This window comes from Diaphorina citri, unplaced genomic scaffold (assembly GCF_000475195.1).
Source record: "Diaphorina citri unplaced genomic scaffold, Diaci psyllid genome assembly version 1.1 scaffold3607, whole genome shotgun sequence".
Classification (NCBI taxonomy): Eukaryota; Metazoa; Arthropoda; class Insecta; order Hemiptera; family Psyllidae; genus Diaphorina; species Diaphorina citri.
In genome coordinates, this window is record NW_007381007.1 from 1 (window position 1) to 16,234 (window position 16,234).

Here is a 16,234-nt window from a genome sequence, read left to right on the forward strand (position 1 = left end):
TTTTTAGTGCCAAAACACGTTTTGAGGTCCCTAGAGCCTAAATCCAAGTTTCAGCCATTGGTCCGTGTGTGTGTCTGTCTCTAAACAAAATATCTCGAGAACGGTAATAGCTAGCGACTTGAAATTTGGTATGTAGCTGTCAAATGTGACAAGGATGCGACACGAAACTTTTGGTTAAGATCGGTGACGGTTGGCGGCATTTTACCGCTTTTTGGCGGTTTTGGGTCTAGTTTAACAATATCTCGGGAACGGTATGAGCTAGAGACTTGAAATTTAGTATGTAGGTCACAAATGTGACAAGGATGCAACAGAAAACGTTTAGTTGAGATAGGTGCTGCGCTTGGCGGTATTTTGACCGCTTTTGGACGGATTTCGACCGTTTTTTGGCGGTTTTCAGCTATACCGACTAAACGGTTAGAATCGCTTTTGGACGGATTTCGACTGTTTTTGGCGGTTTTCAGCTATACCGACTAAACGGTTAGAGATATGGTAAAAGTTAGGGTCAAATAATACTCAAATAAGCATCAATTCAATAGGATAAGGAAAGTCGTGTGATGTTCACACCAAATTTTTTTTACATAAAGCTAAATCAAGCCCCCCCAAAAATTTAGGCAAGAACCGCCTATGTACGTAGGAATCTGTATAGGTACGTGTACTTACGTAGGTACCTACTGTTTCAAATTAATTTATTTAATACCAGAATGTTTTCCCTTATACATTTTAATTCGATCAGTTTTCCTCGTGTTTTAATCAGTTTTTCCAATCGACTCGAGTGCTGGTTTTCTCCGATTTCTCTCGCTCGGGTTTGGTTTTTCAGATCTATTTCTGTTACTCGAAAAAAAACCTTAAAAATAATTGAGTTTGCCGACGTACATACCGGAATAATTTGTTGTGGCCATAGCATGGCTTCTATTACCTATGAAATAGCATGCCTCCAGTGCAGAACTGCAGGTATTATACGTAACAGAGAAGGTATCATAGATAATAGGTACCGGTAATAGGTAATAGATACTCATAGGTATAAGCGAGATATAACTGGTCAATCGGTTCTCACATTTTTGGTACCTAAGAAAAAATAAATAAATAAAAAAAATAATAAATAAACACCGCGATGAATTGAATACTTCTGAAGATCTGAAGAATTTTACGGCAGATCGAATGAGGAATGTACCTACATACTAGATACATTGTACCTTCATAGGTACAGTTTACAGCGAATTCATTGATTCAGTGTTGAATGCATTGATTTTGATTCTCAATTTTTCGCCTGATGAAGTAACATTACATACAATACGTAAAAAAGAGAAGGAGGGAAAGAGAGAGGGAAGGAGGGAAAGAGAGAGGGGAAGGGAGAGAGAGGGAGAGAGAGAGAGAGAGAAACAGAAGGGGAGAAAGCGGGAGGGAGAAGAGAGAGATAAAGAAGAGGGAGGCGGAGGGCAGACATTCAATTTGGATAATGTTGCCCCGGCGCCTAATAATATACTGCATACTGCAGGCCAAATGTTAGGCAGTTTTCCAGAAGTCAATTTAGTGTGGAGACCAAGGAGACGGTTAGCCAACCTAATAGTTAGCTTGGTTGGCAGCGTATCTGCCTTGTAAGCGCTAGGTCGCTGGTTCGATTCCCGCCTGAGGCAGATTTTATCCTGAACGGATAAGGTTCGTTCTCGGAACATCTGGCTTTCTCCTATCCTGCCTTCCTTCTCTCCTCGCTTCCGGGATGATAAGACCTTAGCAGTTACAGTTCCCTCTTTCAAGCCTCATAAAAAAAAAAAATCAGAAAGCTACAAGGACCATTTAAAAGTCCTTGCAGTCCACCATAGCTATTTGGAAAGCCCTGACCTAGAACCTAGATGTAGATTATTGTATTTTGTGGTTTTCTGATGCTGACAAAGGCCAAGGCACGTGTAACACAAACGTGGCGCGTGGGAAGCTTCAGAGCTTTTGACCTTTTAAAAAACACGGTATAAACCTAATCAGGTCTAGGTACCTATCACGATTAGATTAAAAAATTCCAGAAAATCTGTGAAATTTGCCCATAAAGTGGCCTTTTTATTTTAACCCACATAAAAAAAAATAATAAAAAAAAAAATCCCACAGTTTTTCACTATAAGCTTCACAGGCTAAATGAGCTTGTTCTGGTTAATTTGGTCCCCCTTCAAATATGCCCTCACACTGTCCACTCGCAAAATGTCCCCTTCAATATACCTACCTACCTACCTACCCACATATTATACCCCCGCATTTTCCAATACAAACAAGCTAACAGGTTGCGTAGCCCTATGAAATTTTAATTAGGTGCTTCTGAACATTAATATAGCTTTTTACCCCTCTCCTCTTTTCTATCTTCTCCACCCCCCCCCTCCCCCCCTCTTTATCCTCGTTTCTCCATTCTTCCTTCTCCTCCTCTTCTCCTTTATCCTCGTTTCTCCATTCTTCCTTCTCCTCCTCTTCTCCTTTATCCTCGTTTCTCCATTCTTCCTTCTCCTCCTCTTCTCCTTTATCCTCGTTTCTCCATTCTTCCTTCTCCTCCTCTTCTCCTTTATCCTCGTTTCTCCATTCTTCCTTCTCCTCCTCTTCTCCTTTATCCTCGTTTCTCCATTCTTCCTTCTCCTCCTCTTCTCCTTTATCCCCGTTTTTCTATTCTTCCTTCCCCTCCTCTTCTCCTTTATCCTCGTTTCTCCATTCTTCCTTCTGCTCCTCTTCTCCTTTATCCTCGTTTCTCCATTCTTCTTTCCCCTCCTCTTCTCCTTTATCCTCGTTTTTCCATTCTTCCTTCCCCTCCTCTTCTCGTTTATCCTCGTTTCTCCATTCTTCCTTCCCCTCCTTCGATTCGATTCCTGCCCGGGCCGGATTTCATCCTGAATAGATAAGGTTCGTTCTCGGAACGGCTAAATTTCTCCTATCCTGTCTTCCTTTTCTGTTCGTTTTCGGGACGATAGGACCTTAGCAGTTACAGTTCCCTCTGTCAAACCTCTTGGAAAAAAATCTACTTTCTTTTCTCTAGGACGTACAGGATAAGGAAAGTCAAAAAGACTGAATTTATAGAATAAAATGGGGAAGTATAGATTTAGGTAATCAAGACATAAAGTAGGAACTAAGTATACCTACACAGGTATGTATAAGAAATACATTTAATCGAAGGAAATAGGGATAGCTAAGGAAGGATAGATGATAAAGAAGAGCCAGCGGACACATAAATTGCACAGGAAAAGCTGATAATTTATGTCGTTCCTCGTAAATTTCATATTTTGGCCCTGCCCAACCCCTAATACATTGACGTAAAAACCCGGTACAACCCTAGCATCTACCTTTTTATGCAGTGGTGTATTCAGGAGGGCGTGGGTTCAATTCCAGACGAGGTCTGGAATTTAATCCTCAACATTGCTTGAGAGTTTGACAACAATAACAGTAGTAGCCTACTTCTGAGGTAAAGGGACTTTTTATGTCTTATTTCAGCAGAATAAATAAGCAAAAGCTTACTGATCATTGCTGTCAAATTAATCAAATCGCTTGCTCTGTTTTACCCTTTTTGAGGTACCTGACTACCTAACCAGATTGCTCGCAAGTTTAGAACCACTGGGCTAGGTGTCTTAATTATACTTTGGTGCCATAATTTCCTAAATGGCCCCCGAAACCCCAGGACCCGTAAATTACAAGCTAATAGCTACCAGCTTCTATAGTCATAGCACCTGAGCCTGGATTCCTCCATTCATCTCTCGCGACCCTCTCCCGCTGAGAAATTAAATTAGAATACGTCTCCATCTAAATTCTAAATTACAACTTCGGTAGGTACCATGGATGGGTTTCAGTTTTTTTAATTAACTCCAAAAAAAAAAAAAAAAAGCCGAAATTTATTGGCTCAAAACTTACCTACCGTTCTACCGTAGAAACTTCTAAGCAGAATTTAGTCAGGTATGTATCTATCGTCCTACATTAATTTTATTTTTCCAAAAATACCTACCTGCTTTTTTGCCAACATAATTTTTCATAAATTAAGTTAGGTAGGTAGTAGGTACAGGTACCTGGCTAAGTAGGTACTTTATGATGGTTCTAAAAACGTCAATGTTCCAAACTTAATTGGGTATTAAAAAGTTTACCCAAAAGTTTTATTGTTAGGGAACTTTGTAATATTGTAGCTTTCTTGTCTTGTTTTCTGTCAAACTCTCTGCATAATTTTCTTTTAGAATGAGTTCCATTAATAAGTATTATTATTTCATTCTTTCTCTTTGGCTTCATTCTAATTAATTCAATTTCAATGTAATGGTTTGAACATCAATTACATCTTTCCTTATGAGACGTTTAGGATGTAGGCAATTTTACTGCATGTTCGCATTAGGTCACGAGAAACAAGTACATCGGGCCATGCTACGTATAGAGACACACTATAGTATGTCATGATAACTACAGCATAATTACACCTAACTGTAAAGACAATAAGCAGTTCTTCTTTGCCCATCAATGTACACAGAACAGATATTAAAGATTGTAAGATGGTAGGATGGTAATTATTATAGCAATAAGTTCAGGAATAAATTGTAATTACATATATCAAGAAGTACAGGAATCAGATTAGAACTTCAACACATTATTAACCTACTATTCTAAAACAAGAGAATTTCAGGTGGTGTGCAGGTAGGTACTCAAACAGCTAAAAGTATTGTGGAATGCTCTCTTGAGCTACGCCTAGGTAACTACTCCCCCCCAGGGCGAAATTTAGGGGAGCATCCACTCCCTCCCCTCAAAATGATTCTGGATATAGGCCTGATTTCCCCTGAAATTTTTTTCAAGCCGAAACTCGAAAATCAAGGGCTGTTAGACAAAGGTACTTGGGCATTGTTTCAAGTCGATTGCCCGGGCCGTTAAGAAGACCTAGAAAAAGTGGAATAAAAGGTAGATAGCTACAAGATTTAACCCAAACAACACAGACAAAGATCTCACGCCTCAAGTTGTATAAAAACATTTAAACGTGTTAAATCACAATGGATTCACTAAATACTGGATTCACCACAATTCCTGCTAAGTGACGACGATATTATTCTAGACTAGACAAGTGTAAAATATTGTCACATAATATTGGGTGATGTCAAGTGTGTGGTGTGATCACAAGGCGTAAGATTAGATACGCTATGGGGTATTAAAAAGTTTACCCAAAAGTTTCATTGTTAGGGAACTTTGTAATATTGTAGCATTCTTGTCTTCTTTAAGTTTAACGTCATTGTACTTATTATTGACGGGGCTTTTACCCTCCTTTCGGCGACAAACACTACTTCAATCATGGTTGCATTGTTTGGAAGTGGCTTCAATAGCTTCCATCTACTCGAACGTAAAAGTAGAAACACTACTATCACGTCACGTGAGCTCACATGACGTGATAGTAGCGTGTTCCTAGTTTCTTCTACCTTAGAAGTGGCTTCAGTCGCTTCATTCTAATTAATTCAATGCAATGATTTGAACATGCCATACATCTTTATGGATTGTTTAGGATGTAGGCAATTTTACTCCATGTTCGCATTAGGTCACGAGAAACAAGTACATCGGGCCATGCTACGTATAGAGACACACTATAGTATGTCATGATAACTACAGCATAATTATACCTAACTGTAAAGACAATAAGCAGTTCTTCTTTGCCCATCAATGTACACAGAACAGATATTAAAGATTGTAAGATGGTAGGATGGTAATTATTATAGCAATAAGTTCAGGAATAAATTGTAATTACATATATCAAGAAGTACAGGAATCAGATTAGAACTTCAACACATTATCAACCTACTATTCTAAAACAAGAGATTTTCAGGTGGTGTGCAGGTAGGTACTCAAACAGCTAAAAGTATTGTGGAATGCTCTCTTGAGCTACGCCTAGGTAACTACTCCCCCCCAGGGCGAAATTTAGGGGAGCATCCACTCCCTCCCCTCAAAATGATTCTGGATATAGGCCTGATTTCCCCTGAAATTTTTTTCAAGCCGAAACTCGAAAATCAAGGGCTGTTAGACAAAGGTACTTGGGCATTGTTTCAAGTCGATTGCCCGGGCCGTTAAGAAGACCTAGAAAAAGTGGAATAAAAGGTAGATAGCTACAAGATTTAACCCAAACAACACAGACAAAGATCTCACGCCTCAAGTTGTATAAAAACATTTAAACGTGTTAAATCACAATGGATTCACTAAATACTGGATTCACCACAATTCCTGCTAAGTGACGACGATATTATTCTAGACTAGACAAGTGTAAAATATTGTCACATAATATTGGGTGATGTCAAGTGTGTGGTGTGATCACAAGGCGTAAGATTAGATACGCTATGGAGTTGCGCAACCAAGAACAATATTAGGTATACACAGGACAGTATTTTTTTTTTGGGGGGGGGGCGCCCCCACCCTTGGGATTCTTTTTTCTCCTTTACTGTAAGGGAGACTCCGAAAATTTGAAACATCCACCCCCCTGTACATCACTGATTGGACCCCTTCCCCCCCCCTCGACAAAATCCTAGATACGGCCCTGGGTACACATACCTATCTATAACTAGGTACTTTAATGTGTCACTTGTATATTTACTTTATAGGTAGATATAATATTACATATGTACATATACCTAAGTACGATATTTTCGTACTTTATGAGTAAGTGCCTTATGGATTCAATATAGGTATGTTCTTATACCATTAGTAGGAATCACCTAAGTAATATTTTTATTACGATGTATGGGTCGGTACGTAGGTAGGTCCATATCTGGGTAGGTTATACGCTTACCTATAGGTAAAGTAATCGGTAGGTATCTCATATCTATCTACTTCGTACCTACATTAACCAACCAACCTATACGGTACCATTAACTTCTATCAAGCTAAAACCCGGCCTACACTAACACGAAAAAGATTTTTGTATTTTTTCGGCAGAAAAGTTGAGATGAATCAAATTTTCTTTCATTAGATGTACGAGACTTTGTTTAGACTGCTTTGTTTAGGCAGATTTCTTACACAGTGAGCTCTTCCACTCAACCAACCACTAGGGGAGTTCCACTATTATATGGACACATTTTTAAATGAATGAGACTAAGATTACATGCCTCGGCTGGGATCGAACCCGCGTCCTCCTGTTACACATACCTAGTGTCCAGGATGCTTGGAACTGAGACAGATTCTGATCCAGAGTTCCATCTTGAGACGCCTCGTCTATCCTATTGAGGAAATATTCTAGCAGTGATAGGGTTTCGAGAGATTGACTGAACACCAACCTGAAACCAAAAGGGCTATTATGAGAGAAGGAAGAAAATTTTGAAGCCTTAGCACTGTTCCTAAGGCTCGGTATTAAACCCACAGGTTATTAAACGGCCAAGGTATTAAACCCATAAAATACACGAGACCTTGTTTAGACTGCTGGGGTGAAGGGACTTTTTAATCTCCTTAGAGTAGGATAAACAAGGTATATTCTATTCTATTCCACGAATCAACTAGTCAAGTCATATCAATTGTGACAAGTCAAGTCATAAAATTTAGCATAGTAATGATCGAAGAACTACAGTTGTAACAAGCATTCGTGCTTGACAACTCAAGTCATTACTGTTAAAAATTCTTTTAAAAATTAGATTAACTCAGAATCAGAGGTTGAAAGGCTACACATATCATGAACTTGAAGATTATTTTATTTTATCATAATCTTTCAATACCAAACTTTTTTTTGTCAAGATTCTTTTCTGACTTTCCTTATCCTATAGGAAGGAAAGTCATGTAATCGGGTGAAATTTCCGATGGTCAATTTTTAGTGCCAAAACACGTTTTGAGGTCCCTAGTTTTCAACTTACAATTTGTCTCCAATTTCTTCACATTGTTTGAGTACAAACATGAACGCCAGTAGCTTGTTACTATTGGTGATATCTTCAATGTCTTCATCAGACACCAGGTTTGTCCACCAGAACTGAGCTTCGGCCTCTTCTTCCTTCTCTTCCTCGGATACGACTGGCTCACCACCTGAAAATATAAATAGAAAAAAAAAAGAAGAAAAAATCAGAGAAGACAAACATTTGAGTAACAATTATGAATGAGAGGTCCATTCCTATTCCTACAGAAAAAGGAGTGAAAAATGCCCTTCGCACTCAACTTTTGCTATTTCTTCAGCAAAGGAAATTTCAGGCTGGTAGACTCCCTGTTTAAAGTCCCCCAGCCAGACTAAACCCCCTGATAACCACTTACTGAAAATAGTGAGTGATGTAGTGATCATTCAACCTGGGTTCCAGACCATCAGCAGAGCTCATGACACACCACTGTGAAATTTCCATTGAAATCAGCGTATATTCTTGAAAACCCGCGTACTATCGTGTTTTCTAATAGAAACGTTTGTAGGTTTGTACGAATTGTACGTGTGTTTTAATTGTTTTACACTCGTCCTACTACATATTTGTGTCATTCTGCCGCTTTCCTGTGTTATCAGTACTTATCAGCTGTTGTATTTCCGGTCAAAATGATAAGAATTCTATGTTCTACCCGCGGACCAGGGTGCACTCACTAAACTGAGTCACTTCCTTCTAGTTTCTATTTCTAGTGATAATGAACAGCTCTTACTGGAAATTGGGTTAACTGACGTTATAGTAGGCAATTTGCGATAGTAGAGTGTATGTTATTTGGGTTTCCCTGAGAGTTGTAAAAAAGATTTTTGTGACGTGACGTTTGAAACATTTTGCGTAGTTGATGGTATCCGAATGGGTGAACATCGGAGTAATTCTGGCTTTTCCCGGCCCCACTCAGGCTGAGTGAGGTTCATTTGAGTAGGCGGGTAGCTTGTCACCGAATGAAGGGTAAAACCCCCATCACCTTAAAACTTGGCAGTCATTCAGTGACGTTAAAAATCTTACTATAGATTTTTTCTTTTTGTTTTTCAAAAGATGAGTGTTTCACCGCCGTTTTCGCAGCAATGAAACAACTGCTACATGAGACTTCGTGTGGTCCCTCTTTCTTTCGCATTTTCCCACTATCAGACGGGTTGGCGTTTTTCGTCTCACTCTCAATTAACCATAAGGTGATTGCTTTGGGCTGACATTTGGTTTTGACTACAAAATTTTTACGAGGGGATGCCCTTCGCACTCAACTTTTGCTATTTCTTCAGCAAAGGAAATTTCAGGCTGGTAGACTCCCTGTTTAAAGTCCCCCCAGCCAGACTAAACCCCCTGATAACCACTTACTGAAAATAGTGAGTGATGTAGTGATCATTCAACCTGGGTTCCAGACCACCAGCAATCAGCAGAGCTCATGACACACCACTGTAAAATTTCCATTGAAATCAGCGTATTCTTGAAAACCCGCGTACTATCGTGTTTTCTAATAGAAACGTTTGTAGGTCTGTACGAATTGTACGTGTGTTTTAATTGTTTTACACTCGTCCTACATATTTGTGTCATTTTGCCGCTTTCCTGTGTTATCAGTACTTATCAGCTGTTGTATTTCCGGTCAAAATGATAAGAATTCTATGTTTTACCCGCGGACCAGGGTACACTCACTAAACTGAGTCACTTCCTTCTAGTTTCTATTTCTAGTGAAAACGAACAGCTCTTAATGGAAATTGGGTTAACTGACGTTATAGTAGGCAATTTGCGATAGTAGAGTTCATTTTATTTGGGTTTCCCTGAGAGTTGTAAAAAAGATTTTTGTGACGTGACGTTTGAAACATTTTGCGTAGTTGATGTTATCCGAATGGGTGAACATCTGAGTAATTCTGGCTTTTCCCGGCCCCACTCAGGCTGAGTGAGGTTCATTTGAGTAGGCGAGTAGCTTGTCACCGAATGAAGGGTAAAACCCCCGTCACTTAAAAACTTGGCAGTCATTCAGTGACGTTAAAAATCTTACTATAGATTTTTTTTCTTTTTCAAAAGATGAGTGATTCACCGCCGTTTTCGCAGCAATGAAACAACTGCTACATGAGACTCGTGTGGTCTGTGTCGCAGCACACCCATCCCGTAATATGCCTCTCATCAGATATTTTGAGCGAAGTGTGATGAAGTGGGAATCGAGCTTTAAGTATAAACAGAGAGTGGGTGACATTGAAATCTTTGTATCATCCTATCATAACAGTGAATACACAGTTATAAGTTATAAGAGACAATAAGTGGGTGATCCCATATTCAGTCTGACAGTAGGTATGATTCCATAGTTACAGACTGTATTTCTGTGTCGAGGTAAAAACAGTTCATATTCTGGTTTGATGTGACACACTTGAGTGCAAAAAATTTGGGACATTTTTCACTTTTAATTTTCCATTCCTTTTCACCCCTTTACACTATTGGCACCATTTGAAATACGAGTATTAGTGAATCTTTTAAAAATACGTATAGGATGTATTTATTTTCTAAGCATCTTAGCTTTGAGATAGGTACCATCTTTAATATATGTTATCTACAGAATGGAATTTTCAATAAATCTCATAAAAAACACTTGAATAGATTAGATATTATAATTCCTATAATTACCTACGTAGGAATCTGTATAGGTACGTGTACTTACGTAGGTACCTACTGTTTCAAATTAATTTATTTAATACCAGAATGTTTTCACTATACATTTTAATTCGATCAGTTTTCCTCGTATTTTAATCAGTTTTTCCAATCGACTCGATTGCTGGTTTTCTCCGATTTCTCTCGCTCGGGTTTGGTTTTTCAGATCTATTTCTGTTACTCGAAAAAAAAACCTTAAAAATAATTGAGTTTGCCGACGTACATACCGGAATCAATTTGTTGTGGCCATAGCATGGCTTCTATTACCTATGAAATAGCATGCCTCTAGTGCAGAACTGCAGGTATTATACGTAACAGAGAAGGTATCATAGGTAATAGGTACCGGTGATAGGTAATAGATACTTATAGGTATAAGCGAGATATGACTGGTCAATCGGTTCTCACATTTTTGGTAAAAAAAAAAATAAAATAAAATAAAATAAATAAATAAACACCGCGATGAATTGAATTCTTCTGAAGATCTGAAGAATTTTACGGCAGATCAAATGAGGAATGTACCTACATACTAGATAGCTAGATACATTGCACCTTCATAGGTACAGTTTACAGCGAATTAATTGATTCACTATTCAGTGTTGAATGCATTGATTCTCAATTTTTCGCCTGATGAAGTAACATACAATACGTAAAAAAGAGAAGGAGGGAAAGAGAGAGGGAAGGAGGGAAAGAGAGAGGGGAAGGGAGAGAGAGGGAGAGAGAGAGAGAGAGAAACAGAAGGGGAGAAAGCGGGAGGGAGAAGAGAGAGATAAAGAAGAGGGAGGCGGAGGGCAGACATTCAATTTGGATAATGTTGCCCCGGCGCCTAATAATATACTGCATACTGCAGGCCAAATGTTAGGCAGTTTTCCAGAAGTCAATTTAGTGTGGAGACCAAGGAGACGGTTAGCCAACCTAATAGTTAGCTTGGTTGGCAGCGTATCTGCCTTGTAAGCGCTAGGTCGCTGGTTCGATTCCCGCCTGAGGCAGATTTTATCCTGAACGGATAAGGTTCGTTCTCGGAACATCTGGCTTTCTCCTATCCTGCCTTCCTTCTCTCCTCGCTTCCGGGATGATAAGACCTTAGCAGTTACAGTTCCCTCTTTCAAGCCTCATAAAAAAAAAAAATCAGAAAGCTACAAGGACCATTTAAAAGTCCTTGCAGTCCACCATAGCTATTTGGAAAGCCCTGACCTAGAACCTAGATGTAGATTATTGTATTTTGTGGTTTTCTGATGCTGACAAAGGCCAAGGCACGTGTAACACAAACGTGGCGCGTGGGAAGCTTCAGAGCTTTTGACCTTTTAAAAAACACGGTATAAACCTAATCAGGTCTAGGTACCTATCACGATTAGATTAAAAATTTCCAGAAAATCTGTGAAATTTGCCCATAAAGTGGCCTTTTTATTTTAACCCCCATAAAAAAAAAAAAAAAAAAAAAAAAAAAAAAAAAAAAAAAAATCCCACAGTTTTTCACTATAAGCTTCACAGGCTAAATGAGCTTGTTCTGGTTAATTTGGTCCCCCTTCAAATATGCCCTCACACTGTCCACTCGCAAAATGTCCCCTTCAATATACCTACCTACCTACCTACCCACATATTATACCCCCGCATTTTCCAATACAAACAAGCTAACAGGTTGCGTAGCCCTATGAAATTTTAATTAGGTGCTTCTGAACATTAATATAGCTTTTTACCCCTCTCCTCTTTTCTATCTTCTCCACCCCCCCCCCCCCCCCCCCCCCCCCGAAAATTTGAAACATCCACCCCCCTGTACATCACTGATTGGACCCCTTCCCCCCCCCTCGACAAAATCCTAGATACGGCCCTGGGTACACATACCTATCTATAACTAGGTACTTTAATGTGTCACTTGTATATTTACTTTATAGGTAGATATAATATTACATATGTACATATACCTAAGTACGATATTTTCGTACTTTATGAGTAAGTGCCTTATGGATTCAATATAGGTATGTTCTTATACCATTAGTAGGAATCACCTAAGTAATATTTTTATTACGATGTATGGGTCGGTACGTAGGTAGGTCCATATCTGGGTAGGTTATACGCTTACCTATAGGTAAAGTAATCGGTAGGTATCTCATATCTATCTACTTCGTACCTACATTAACCAACCAACCTATACGGTACCATTAACTTCTATCAAGCTAAAACCCGGCCTACACTAACACGAAAAAGATTTTTGTATTTTTTCGGCAGAAAAGTTGAGATGAATCAAATTTTCTTTCATTAGATGTACGAGACTTTGTTTAGACTGCTTTGTTTAGGCAGATTTCTTACACAGTGAGCTCTTCCACTCAACCAACCACTAGGGGAGTTCCACTATTATATGGACACATTTTTAAATGAATGAGACTAAGAGTACCTAATACCTACTACCTATGTATAAAAAAGCCTTTAACGTCTAAATAAGTAGGTGCTTACCTACCTACCCATGTAGGTATATGTACGCGAAAGGATGAATAAGCTGGGAAGTTATAGATAGGTACAGGTACCGTATAGGTAATATTACACACGTTTTCCTAATTTATTTATATCTACTCATATTCAGAAATTCTTGCACAACAGCCTTTGCTCAAATTCCCTCCCCAGCTACAAAATATAATCCTATACCTAAGCCTGAAAATCCTGAAATCCTTTTTTATGAGGAAGATATTAGGTGCAGGTAAGCTGGTGGGGGGTTGTCGGATAGGTTTCTACTTTAGGTATGTATGCTCGTAAGTCAAAAAAGAGCTAAACTTGGGATTTTCTGTCCCGCCGAAACTTTTTCAAATCAGAAAAAATTGAGAGAGCGGGGAAAAAAGGAAAAATAATGTTCTTGAATTGGAAAAGTCCTCATACCACTTGGTAAATTTGAGGGAAATTTCTCTAATTTTATCAAGTTTAATAATTTATCCAATGAACAGATCAGATCAGATTATGAATATGGATGTTTATAGGTCCTATTCCAAACTCTGTATTATCTCCACGTAATTCCATTTCATTTCTGTAATAGTCTTTCTTAAGTCTCAACACCAAACGAAGTTGGCCTTCCACTTTCCAGTCTGCCCACTGAAATCGCATAGCCATATAGTCTATCAGGTGTTCCAAATCCAAATCGTAGCCAAATTCAACCCAACATGAAATTTTCCATTTTAAATCAAGGTAACAAGTTGATTTTTTTCCAAGGTTTTATTAAAAAACCGTTACCTATGACAAAACAAACGATAACTATTGATTAAATTAGAGGTTAGGTACTTTTACTTTGTTCCTCTGATCTTTGAAATGAAAATTTATGACTTTTCATTTAACTCTCAAAACACACGAGCAAATGACATATCCACTAAAACATTTGAAATGGCAAAAATAGTGGATGTGCCTCTTTCACCAGAAGGAAATTCATCGTTCAGAGAATAGATCGGTGTAAACGAATCTTTTCGCATTTTCGTTTCAATCTGGCAACGTCGCAGAAACTTAGAAATTTTTTTGTCAAAAGTGTCAAAACTCAAAATCTGAAAATGTCAAATAATGTTCTTTTTCGGTACCTACCTAATTCCTTGTTTCTTGTAGGTAATTTTTCCGTTTAAATTCAATTTTTAGAATGAACAACTTAAAAAATTGAATTATAAACCTGCAGGAAAAGAAGAGAAGAATTCATTACAGGTGTGAGGCCATTCGGAAGAAGGTAAGTTGGGAAGTAGAACCCGGTCCCAAATCCCGCTCAAAACAATCAAATTTGGAATGTTTTTATTACTGAGAACCACCACCTAAAGACCTAAATCAAATCAGGATCATTACCTACTTTAGGATATCTTTACATACCTACTTAAAAAACTGTATGGAAGACTCAGGGTCTCGCTTGCTGAAAACATACAAAACCCCACTTTGTTAAATTTAATGTTCTAAACTAAAGCCATCAAACAGGCTTAAAAAATGTACCTAATTGCCAGAAACAGCAAGACAGTTCTGCTATCCAAACATCCTGTCATTGGCACATACATATGTTGGAAATTGCCATCAACTGGTTGTCTTGATCATATTTCATTCCAATTCTCCTCTTCAAAATAATTAGCTTCCCTAAACTTCAGACAGGTGGCATACCTACTCGAAAAATTTGAGGGATCAGTACAAATGCAAGCCCTCATTGAACCCATGGCAGGGCATACGTTATGGCAGGGCTAAAGTTTTGAGGTACCTACTTACCTACAACTTACACTGCAAAATAATAAATAGCCATTATTAGGTATTAGCCATATACTATCTTCATGGTGATAAACACTTGCATTTTCCACAAAATATATTAATCTCATACTATCCCATGCGCATTATTTAACTTAACACCTTTTTCCGCAGGAGGTGAAAATGAATGACACTTATCTTCATAATCTGATACATATCTAAAGTGCAAGATGGCCTCAGACAAATTAAAGAGAGACGAGCTCTCTCCAACAGTTCACCAGGAAATCTTTGCTACAGAGTCTCACAACTATAAACATAACTTACTATAAAATATCTCGTAAAGAAGAACAGAAATATGACGAGCTTATTATAAACAGATAAGCAGACGAGAATACAAACTGAGGCAGAGAGGCACTCTAAAGAAAACTTGAGAAAAGAACAAGTTGAAAACGTTAGGGTGAAGGAGAGAAGGTAGAGAGACTCTTGTCGCTTCTTTTCATCATTCTACTATACTACCAACCACTTACGAGGAAGTACGCCAAAAGTCAACAGGATCAAATGATGAAGGCAGATAAGAGCCTTTGATATACGTATATAGGGTAGTACGAAACAGCTATCAAGAGATTGGGGCGTACTTGGGACCTTTACCTTCGGGAAACTATTCTAATATCACAATTAGCACAGTGGTTACATATACATAATTGTAGGGATATTGGATGTTTGTTTGGTAGGTAAGCAGAAACGCGCTTTGCTGAAATGAATGTCACAAGGGCTCAGGTTTCAGTTAGTACCAGATTCCTTTGAGAAACCAGAAACGGGCCCCTTGATTCCATAGAAATCCCATTGAGAAAGCGGGCCCTAGACCAACCTATGAGGCCATTGCAAAAACTTTCTTACCGGACAATAGGAAGACATGGTTTGGTTGAGGGGCGAGTTGTACGTGCTGGTAGACTCATTTCTAATCCTGGCCCTCTCCACTCGGGCCAAAGTGGGCGAATCCAAAATGGACGGTGTGGGAGAGTTCGATACCTCGTTGTCCACTACAATCATGTTGAACACACACTAGAAAACCCACATTTAACACTGGAAAAAACCCACTAAAATTCAAAAGACTTGAAAAAACTTTAGGGAATCCGCGGGAAGTTAGGATTTGTCATTGAAAACCAACTGAAGAAATTGTCAGGAAACAGGAATAATAAGAATTAATTTATTTTAATAATTCAAAAATATTTTATTTTCGATTAGGCGCTTTTACTCTTGTTATAGTAAAAGGTTGTTCGCACTGTAAAATATTTTAATTATTTAATTTAACTCTTTTGCACTCAGCACTCACGCTCACGTAACAAAAAATTATTCGAATTAAAATTAAAAATAACTGGCACCGACGTGATGATGTTAGCTCGCGGAGAGTGTAATCTCGACTGGTGGGTTTTTTGCCTGAATACAAGTTTACTTTTGCCTGTGAGTTATCAGCTAGTCAGCTGATGAGAGAAGGTGTGTGTTCAGGTGTGAGATGATTTCTTATCACTCTTATCAGGTAGAATCACAGGTACACAGTGATATACTTA

The 16,234-nt window shown here is 38.5% G+C and overlaps 1 protein-coding gene across 1 annotated transcript; it reads right to left on the bottom strand.

Annotated features, from left to right (window-relative positions):
- Positions 1-7,110: 7,110 nt before the first annotated feature.
- LOC103520423 (transcriptional regulator ATRX homolog) lies at positions 7,111-13,577 on the bottom strand (the record flags this gene model as incomplete). The annotated part of the gene is made up of 3 exons (XM_008485512.1): positions 13,478-13,577; positions 7,806-7,971; positions 7,111-7,238 (listed from the first exon to the last, which is right to left on the bottom strand). Coding segments are annotated over exons 1-3 (394 nt in total), but the record flags the coding sequence as incomplete, so codon positions are not given.
- Positions 13,578-16,234: the final 2,657 nt, after the last annotated feature.